Source organism: Molossus molossus, unplaced genomic scaffold (assembly GCF_014108415.1).
Source record: "Molossus molossus isolate mMolMol1 unplaced genomic scaffold, mMolMol1.p scaffold_m16_p_5, whole genome shotgun sequence".
In the NCBI taxonomy this organism is placed as follows: Eukaryota; Metazoa; Chordata; class Mammalia; order Chiroptera; family Molossidae; genus Molossus; species Molossus molossus.
In genome coordinates, this window is record NW_023425388.1 from 111,329,524 (window position 1) to 111,339,669 (window position 10,146).

The 10,146-nt window shown below is 47.9% G+C and overlaps 1 protein-coding gene and 1 non-coding gene across 3 annotated transcripts in view; both read right to left on the reverse strand.

Annotated features, from left to right (window-relative positions):
- PLOD2 (procollagen-lysine,2-oxoglutarate 5-dioxygenase 2) overlaps window positions 1-2,377 on the reverse strand; it is a 109,142-nt gene extending 106,765 nt beyond the window's left edge. For both annotated transcript variants that reach the window (XM_036242761.1, XM_036242760.1), the window contains exon 1: window positions 2,269-2,377. In XM_036242761.1, the coding sequence (XP_036098654.1) occupies window positions 2,269-2,377 (109 nt within the window). The remainder of the gene's footprint in view (window positions 1-2,268) is intronic.
- Window positions 2,378-9,105: 6,728 nt separating this feature from the next.
- Window positions 9,106-9,210, reverse strand: LOC118617956. Its single transcript, XR_004956912.1, has one exon. It is a non-coding gene; the product is annotated as a U6 spliceosomal RNA (small nuclear RNA).
- Window positions 9,211-10,146: the final 936 nt, after the last annotated feature.

The following is a 10,146-nucleotide window of genomic DNA, read 5'->3' on the forward strand; positions in this document are numbered from 1 at the left end:
ATGCTGAGCTCTTCTTACAGACCTCCAATGAAGCTAGAGAACTTAAGAGTTCTAGAGTTTGCTTGATATTGACATAGTTAAATAAAAGTTTCCAATTTAGTAATTTTCACTTGAAATATGTTAGAGAGAGTGGAACATAGTCCAGGATCTTAGCCATGTTACTAATCAGTGTACCATCTATATTTATTTATTAGCTTATCACATCTACCTAAACAAAAGTTTATCATCAAACTGACTACTGCTGGCTCTCCCTATTACAAATTAATTATTTTCCTACATTTAGGTGATAACTGAATTCGCCATGCCCACCCACCAAAAGCAACCAGTCCTCAGATTTCAGCAGTGGTTTTTATGTGGTCATTTTCTAAGGAAAACATTCATATCTGAAATTCCCTTTCTGTGATGTTACAATCCAATAAAACTTTACTGTCCAGCTCCATGAAATGTAAAAGCGAGAGTGGGAAAGGAAGGTGATTTGGGCTGTAAACTTAAAGGCAGCAATGAAGAAATGCCTTCTATAAAAAGTAACGGGTGTTGGTGATCAAGTGAAATAAAACAGACAAAGGCTGAAGAGATTCCTCTAAAAGTAGCAAAACCCTTGGAGATTATTTTATTTCCCGGTAAGTATCCTTAGGTGTTTCACAAGGGAAGTCATTTTTCCAGTGATGATTTTTTTTTTTAATGTCTCCATTTCCAAGTGTGCTGAAGGCACTTGTCTAATTTCTGTTATACTAAAAGAAAAATTTTAAGTGATGAAAAAATTCAGTTCACATTTAAAAGAACCACACAGGTTTCCGAAATTCATTTTAAAACCATCACATAGATCTGAGAGAAAGAAAAGCATTGTGTTCACTGACGGAAATCCATCTGAATGCTGAAGTTTCTCAAGCTAACTATACAGGAATGTAGAAAGATGAACAGTTTGGCCATTGAAGCCTTCTGAAACACTTAAAGATGAAGACAGGCCCTGGTTGGGTGGCTCAGTTGGTGGGAGCATCTCCTTGCAACAAAAGATCGGGGTTCAATTCCTGATCAGGGCACATACTTAGGATGTGGGCTCAATCCCTAGTCCAGAGGCAACTGATCAATGTCTCTCTCTTTCTCTCTCTGTCTCTCTCCCATCCCCTTCCTTTTTCTCTAAAAAAAAAAATCAATGAAAAACATATCCTTGGATGAGGATTTTAAAGATGAAGACAAAACTATTGTTACAGAAATTAGCTAAACTCTACACCAAATGTCAACTTCTGAGTGTAAGCCTGAAATAAAAATGTCTGTCTCTGTGTTACGCGAAATTCGAGCAGTAAAGTGCCCTATGTACTTACCAAAAAAAGTGCCAAAATGATCCTAATTTTAAAAAAGTACAGCCGAACACTTATATGCAAGCTCTAATTTCAGATCACTGAGCACAGTGTTAAAGCACAAACGTGGAAAACTGCAAGGATATCTCGTGTGCAGCAACGGGCAGCCAAGTTATGTTTAGACAAACATGTGGTGAGACTGTCTTTAATCTGGCTAAATGTAAAAAGTTTTGTTTTACATGAACTTGAGTATTCACTGCCGTTCCGGCTTCTGAAAACAAGCACCCGCACCAGGTTTAGGAATGAGGCGGCGAACGGGAGGCGAAGGGGAGACGCCGTGTGTCCACAGCTTCCCTTCGGAGTCCCCAAGGAGGAAAGCTGCTGCCCCAAGGTGTTGGGTTGCCAGGCAGCCTCACTGAAAACAACCAAGGTTTTGAGCATTGTTTTTGGCAAGAGGTAGGTGTTACCGGCAGCTTCCTGGGGCGCTTGGAAGGAATGTGTCACCATCAATCAGAAAGTACACTGAGCTCCGTGTTTAGGGAGCACCGCCTCGCCCAACACGGATAAAACATGCCAACGCCAGGAAAGGGGGAATGAGGGCTGCAGGAAAGGTGTTGTGCCCAGGGACCTGCAAGACCAAAAGGAAATCCCGACTTGGGCAGCACAAAGATCCCCGTGCTCTGGGGTAACTGAGATCCCAGAGCCGCGGGCCGGGCGGGCGCTCCCACACTGCCCGGGGGGCCCGGGGGGCCAGCAGCGCGAGAGCAGTTCTGCAGGGACCTCTGCCTTCCTGGGGTGCAGGGCCAGTGCACCCCACTCCCCACGGAGGGCCTGGGCAGCGTCCAGTGCCCACGGGTGCCTGCGGTGCTGGGGAGGGGCGGGCTCCACACCTCCTCACCTGGCAGCCCTGCCCAGGGCTGAAGATGAATGGGCGCCCGGGACGAGCCCCAGGGGACGGGACAGGGCTCACCTGCGGGGATGCTGCAGGGCTTCTCCGCGTCGGCACCTAAGCAGGGACTCCAGGGCTGGACGGCCAGGGCCAGCAGCAGGAGCAGAGGTTGCACGGCGTACTCCCCCATCTTCGGCCCCTCGAGGGCCGGGCGGCTCGGGCACCCCCACTGCCGGCAGCGCGAACTTCTCGCGAGAGCGCGGACAGTTCCCGGTCCCCACGGCCCAGGACGCGCGGGAGCGAGCAGCCGGAGTGCGCGCAGCGGGCGGCAGAAGCGGCGGTCGCGGAGGCGCCCCCGGCTCCAGCGACTTATAGGCTCCCCGAGGGGGAGGCGACGGGGCGGGCCGCGCCCTGGCTATTGGCCGCCGGCTGACCCGCCGCGGTGCCCGTGCGGTGGCCTCCGCTGCTTCCCGCCCCAGCCTGGGGTTGTTTGCTCAGCGCGACCTATTTCGGGGCCGTCTGCGGCTACGTGTGGAGGCTCACGAGGGCGTCCGGCGGCCCGGAGCGCGGGCTCCCGGAGCGGGCCCGGGACAGCGGGGAGGAGCCGAGGGCGGCGCTCCGGTCCCCGCTGCCCAGCACCGGCCCTTCCTTCCCGGCCCGAGGGTGAGACTTCGCCCCCCTGCACCAGGGGGTCCCTGTGAGGGGACTGGAAGCCCCGCAGTCGGGGCGGAAGGGCAGCTGGCCAGACGCTGGCAAGGGAACGACGCCCCCTCGGCCCCTGTTAAACTCGGGGTCCAGTTTCCTCTCCCTGCGGGAGCAAGGCCCCGCTTTTATTGCTCTGGAAGCCGAAAGTTGTTGGTGTCCGTGAACATTTCTTCCTCGGCCCGTGCCAGGGAGCCCTGGGCCCTCCAGCGGTGCCTGTAAATCCCGCGGAACTGGAGCCGGGAGCCTGGGGCTGAGCCCTACCTGCGCGTCCTTCGGTGCGCGTGGAAAATTACTCCCGGGACGCGGACCCGCCACCGCTTGGCTCTCGGCGTCCTCCCTGCCTCCACTTTTATTCCCCGCTAAGCAAATTTCGTTTTCCTATGTTGCTTCTCGACATTTTCGCTGGCCCAGTGTTTCATCTGTTGGGATGAGCCGGGGAGAAATACAACTTAAGGCGGGAGTGTGAAGATGTGGCCGCATATATTTTGTGACATGAGCTGTATTAGGGGACAAAAAGACTCAGACCGGCCGTGTGGCATTGTTCTGTAATCTACCTCTGTATGCTCAGATGCAGGGGGGATCCTGATTTGAGCCAATACCCTTTCCAACGCTGAACCTTTGAAGTTAAAACAAAAAACTATTGGAAAAGCTATGTTCCATTATGATCCCATTTTGTCTAAAATTAAGATGATATCTAGATAAGAGGAGCACTAAATGGTCCCACAAAAAACAAACAAAAAAACAGGTGGAAGCCCTAGTCGGGTAGCTCAGTTGGGTAGAGTGTCACCCTAATACACCAAGGTTACGGGTTCGATCCCGGTCAGGATACATACAAAAAGCAACCAATGAATGCATAAATAAGTGAAACAACAAATCTCTCGCTCTCGCTCTCAGAATCAATCAGTAAGTAAAACCAGGTGGAACACCCTGCAAAGAAATGTTGCCTTGACTGTGACATTTTAGAAAAAGAATCATTTCCTCTGGCCAGAGCTAAGCTAGTTGTTACAGTGTTTTGAAGGTTTGGTCTTGGTTTTTTAAAAGGAAAATTGGAGAAAGTTCAGAGAAGAGTAACAAATAATTAAAGAAATGGAAAGTATGACCAGTGAGAAGAAAGACATGAGGTTTATTCAGCCTGCAGGAGAAAAAGCTAAGAGATGGATACCTTAATAACACCCTCCAGTGTGCGGGCGGTGCTGCTCCGTAAAGCCAGACAGAAAGCAAGTAGCTTTAGGCCAAATCTCAGCCTCCAGAATTTCAAACTTATCTACTGGGCCCGACCTCTGTCAAAGTTGACTTCTTGCTTTCCTGTTGTCCAGTGTCTTCAAGAAATCACGTGGTCAGAAGCTAGCTCTCTGCCTGCCCTCGTGGCCTGGTGCACAGTGACAGCCTCTCCACATCACAACTCTTGCAATGTCAGCCAATCATTGCAGGCTACTGTGCCATTCACCCTTCTCTGTTGAGAGACACAGGTCAGGACTGTAGGAATTGCATAAAGAAAGTCTCTCTTTGGGATTTTCAAAATAGCTAGACACATGGATCACATTTGAAAGAGCCTCGATTCTGAAACAAACTCCTTCCTACCGTCTTGTACTCCCAGCGGTCTGTGGAACCCCTCTCCTTGGGCATTCCACTGGCACGAAGTGTGAATGTCTTTAACTCATCAGGTCCAGATCCCCCAGCTCCTCATCTCGACTAATGACACCGCTCCTCTCTAACTCACAGGGCCCCACAACAGCCACCCCAACACACAGCTTGACACCAATTCCTGTCATGTTTTTTCTTATTTTCTCTCCACTTGCTCCTTCCCATGCTCACCACCATCTCACTAATGCACTTCTGAATGTACCCTAACTGTGCTGTTTTAATTTTTTCCACCCTCTGACTCTCCCTCCAGTACTACACCATTAGATACCACAGCTAGATTCATCACACACCGTTATCCTTTTGAATGCTTCATCCCCTAACTAAAAGATTTCACAAAGAATTTGGAAACAATCCCAAAACTCTTAACCTAGAATTCAAATTCCTTTGCTATCAAACCTAATCACCACATACCCTATATCCAGCCAATCTGGTTTGCTTTATGACCTCCCAAAGACTTTGTCATTTTTATTCTCTAGAGTTTGGGTAAGAACCACTGTCTTCATTTGGGTCCTTCCAGGGGCCAACCCTGAACCAGATTTAAAGACCAGCCCTTTGTCGGGAGATTGAAGGAAAAGAGGTAGTTGAAGATAAAGTGATACAGGAAAGAGAAGTTAGGCAGTAATGGGTACATTATTAAATCTGCCTCACTACGTGACTAGAGCTTGCCTTTGTCCATGTCATGTCTGTCTAAACCTCTTCTCCTCCCTTCTTGGGCTAACTTCAGTCAGACTCAGAGGCTACCTCCTATAGGAAGCCCAACTGGAGTGCCTCATCCCACCCTAGGCCAGCTTAGGTATCCCTTTTAGATGACAACTCTTTAAACAAAACACTCATTTTTGACAGATTTTTATTAGTTTGTTTATTGGCTGAGGGAAGGATTCAATTTTTTTATTCATCTTTGTATAGCAAATAACCGGCACACAGTAGCATGTATTCATTCATTCATTTGTTCATTCAAACAATATTGTGTGCCTACATGCATACTATGTCTCAGGCACTGTTCTAGGTGCTGGTAAAAGAAATATATCGAAAAAAACAGCCCTGTTTTTATAGAGATTTTACTTTTATATTTTTTTTTTCTTTATTGACTTTAGAGAGGGAGAGATAGAAACATTGATGAGAGAGAACAGCAATTGGCTGCTTCCCACATGCCCCCACTGGGGATCGGGCCCACAATCTGGGCATGTGCCCTGATCAAGAATCGAACCAGCGACCTCTTGGTGCAGGGGTCGATGCTCATCTACTGAGCCACATTGGCCTGGTAAGAGTTTATTCTTATATAATGAAAGAAATAAACACATGATGGTGGAAGTGGTAGAGAGAAAATAAATCAAGAAAGTTAACTAGAAAGAACCAAGAAAGAGAGGGTATGGCCCTGGCCAGTTTGGCTCGGCGGTTAGAGCGTCGGCCTGCGGTCCGGAGAGACCCGGGTTCGGTTCCCGCTAAGGGCACGTACCTCAGTTGCAGTTTGTCCCCGGCCCTGGTTGGGTCATGTGGGTGGCGGCAACCACTCGATGTGTCCCTTTCACCTCTCTCCCCCCCCCCCCCCACTCTATCTGAACAAAAAATGGAAAAATGTCCTCGGGTGAGGAGAAAAGAATAAAGAAAGAAAGAGAGGGTATGCCACAACTGTGAAAGGTCTCGCTGAGAAGGTGCTGCTTATGCATCACCCGAAAGCAGTGAGGGAAAGAAGTGGATTCTGGGGCCAGAACACATCTGGAGTGTTGCAGCTGGGAAGGGGCAATGAGTTCAGTGACTGGAAAATTAGCAGGAGATGAAGCCTGAGGGGTAAAAGGAGGGGAGCGGTCAACGCGCTACACTTGAGGGTTAGAGTAGAACCTGGTAACGACCTGGCCTTGAGGACATGCGGCGAAGTGAAATAAGCCCGACACAGAAGGACCAAAACTGCACGATTCCACTTCTGTCTAAAGTCACCAAACTTGCCCTGGCCAGGGTAGTGCAGATGGTTGGAGGTGGTTCCATTCCCGGTCAGGGCACATCCTGGCAGGGTGCAGAAGCAGCTGATCAATGATCAGTGTTTGTCTCTCTCTCTCCCCCTCTCCCTTTCCCCACCCCTCCCCCTTCCTCTCTTTAAAATCAATTTATAAAAAAATAAAGTAATTAAACTCATAGAAGCAAAGGAATAGAATGGTGGTTTCCAGCAGCTGGGGGGAAGGGGGAAGAGGGAGTCACGACTCAGCCAGTATAAGGTATAAGATCTTCCTTATGCCAGATGAGTAAGTTCCAGATCTATACAGCAGTGTGTCTTCAGATAACAGTACTGTATCAACAACACCTAAAAAGTTGTTCTTATCACAATGACAGAGAGAGAGCGCATTATTTGGATGATGATATGCAGAGAGCAGTGACCTACTCTTATGTGGGGTTTGAAAGGTCGCAGAGTCCAGATGCTGTCTTAGGTAGATGGGTGGGAAAATTAAACGCTAGGCCCGAGACCAGTTTGGAGGTTGACAGGGTGGTTTGGGAGATAGCGGTGGTTTCAACCTGGTTGGTAGAAGTAAAAGCAAATCATTTCTAAGTAGATGCTGATTGCAGAGCCAGCACAACTTGATGGTGTGAGCGTGAGTGTGAGAGTCACAACAGGGAGTCAGCGATATTAATCAAGGGATATTTGTTGAATGAATGAGAAGTAAAGCCTTGGGAACATGTGTTAATAGGGTGGAAAGGGAGGGGTTAAATGAAATAGATGAGAAAGAAAACAAACAGCTAAGAGATAAAACTAAGAGAAGATAGATCCTTGGGTGGGGTGGAGGGGCTGGAAATAGTCGGCAAAGGAGACTGTAAAGTCAGACAAAGAGAAAGCATTCTCTCGAGGAGAGACCTGGGAAACAGAGGAAGCCTGAGGGAAAGCCACTGGGGTCAAGAATGTGAGATCAAAGCCTTAGATGGTGGGAGCAGAAACCACAGTGGCTGTAAGACTAAGCTGGGGACGAGGGTGTGGAGGACCTTGAAACAGAGGCTTCATTCTGAGTCTTTCTTCTAAATCAGGACTGTCCTGCCCGGCTGGTGTGGCTCAGGGCTTGGGCATTGACCCTGCACCAAGAGGTCGCTGGCTCAATTCCTGGTCAGGGCACAGGCCCAGCTTGTGGGTCTGATCCCCAGTGTGGGGCATGCAGGAGGCGGCTAATTGATGTTCTCTCTCATCAATGTTTCTATCTCTCTCACCCTTTCTCTTCCTCTCTCTCTAAATTCAATAAAGAGGAAAAAATGTAAAAAATCAATCAATCACTCAATCAGGTCTGTCCTGCAGATGTCCATGAGTGGCCTTTCTAACTTCAGGGTGAGCTAGTTGCCACCAAGCTGAAGGTATTTTTTTTTCTTTTTTTTTTAAATCCTCACCTGAGGATATTTTTCCACTTATCACAGATAGAGAGGGAGGAAGGGAGGGAGAGAGAGAGAGAGAAAAACATCAATGTGAGAACAACACGTCTACTGGTGCCTCCCACGTGACCCGACCAGGGCCAGGGGCAAACCGCGACCAAGGTATATGCCCTTGACCGGAATTGAACCCGCGACTCTTTGGTCCGTGGGCCCATGCTCCAACTGCTGAGCCAAACCGGCCAGGGCCAAAGCTCCTTTCTCTACGGATATATGAAAGGCTTGTGGGTCCCAGCACTTTTTTTTTTTCTTTTCTTTAATCCTTTAAGCCACAATGCGAAGGGAACGGTTTCCAAGGCGACTTTTCCAAGAGTTGACTATCCAAACAACATCGGTATGAGAAGACAAAAGTGAACTGCTAAGCATCTGGTAGACTTCTTCACCCAACAAAAAAAGTATTTATCCTAGCGGACATGTGCGCGGGTCATCCTCTGAAGGTTTTCACTCCTCCGCTTTCTTACTGGCTTCAGGGAAACACAGTGATTTCTTATTTATGAAGTCTGGTTCTCCTGCGGCACTTCCAGCCGAAGGACCATTTTATTAACCTTCATCATATGTTTTAGTCATCCGAGCATGTCTGTATAGAACCCTCCTGTCGACGTAAGTCACTTCCAAACCTGTAAAGAATTTTTATGAGTTTATTTGAGCCAAGCCGACAACATGTGCCGGGGAGCGAGATCGCAAATGCTCTGTAGAATAGCGCTTTTGAAGGTCCTTTTATGCATTTGAAATTAAAGAGGGGAAGTAAGGAAGATTCCAGGAGGATGGGGAAAAACAAGGTGGAGATTGGCTCGCAGACAAGTTTAGATGATTGCTCTCTTGGGGGTGTTCATGGCTTATCTCACAGATGGCTCAACCTGGGTGCACAGAAACAATGGACAGGGCTTGCTTAGGGCAAAGCCAACCTAGCACTGAAGAAGTTGTATGTCCCCACTGAGAGCCTTGAACAATCTGACGTCGTCTGTCTGTCTTTGTGGCAGCCCAGGTTGTTTAGGGGACTACCGAAAAAGAAGAAGAAAAAGAAAGACAGGGCGCGGGGGCAGAAGTTATATGTCTGGGGCATGACTCCCCGCCATGACCTGCTCAGTTAGGAATTTATGATCAGGTCACCCCGTGAGATTACTTTCCATACCACCCACCCCTTTTTTTTCTGTTTTTTTTTTTTTTTTTCTTAATGTGGAGCACTTCATGAACTTGAGTGGCATCCTTGCGCAGGGGTCATGCTGACCTTCTCTGTGTCACTCCAATTTTAGTGCATGTGCAGCCGCCGTGAGCCCCAGAACCCCTTCTTTGGTTCCCACTCCCTCGGTAGATATGAGCTGAGAAACCCTTGTACCCAGCAAAATGATGTCTGCTGTAAAATTAAATCTAGCCGGGATAGTGAAGAAAGCCAGAGAGCACACAGCATTCAGAAAATGATCCTAACAGATGTTTTGTGACTAGTTGCACCGATCTGGACAGCTGTCTAGGCCATGAGTCACCCTAAAGGTCAGCAGCAGAAGTTTGTGGCTTCTGCATTCGTTCTTCCAAACATATGTTGCTGAAGTTCCAAGTTCTGACGTATTTGTTGACATAGGGATACCGGTATGTCAGTAATTATGATTAACTACCAGATAGTGTAAAAAATTTTTTGTTCGACAGTAATTTCTAATGATATTTTTTAAATCCTCACCCGAGGATACTTTTCCATTTATCTTCAGATAGAGAGAGAAACATCGATGTGAGAGAGACATGTTAACTGGCTGCCTCGCGCACAACCCCGACCAGGGCCGGGGACCGAACCACAACTGAGGTACGTGCCCTTGTTCGGAATCGAACCTGAGACTCTTTGGTCCATGGGCCAATGCTCCAACCACTGAGCCAACCTGGCCAGAACTAATTTCTAATGATTTTTAATGTCTCTCTGCCTTTATGGCCCCTCATTTTCCACTTCTCAGGACTCTCAACTCCTTTACCTGGAATCATCACTGTCCAGAGGCAGATTTGCCCTGAAGCTGGGAAAGATTGTCGTTTCTCCTCACTTGCAAAGGAAAATGTGATGTTGGGAGTAGCGGGGAGTTGTATAGTATCTGAGGTTGGAAAGAAAGCCAGGTTGTAAAAAAGAACAATTACTGAAAGAAAAAAAAACTCAAAGAACAATAAAACAAAAGAAAGAAAAAATGATTACTGAGAAACCACTTCTTAGAAACTATCTAGGGGATCTTAGGAAGT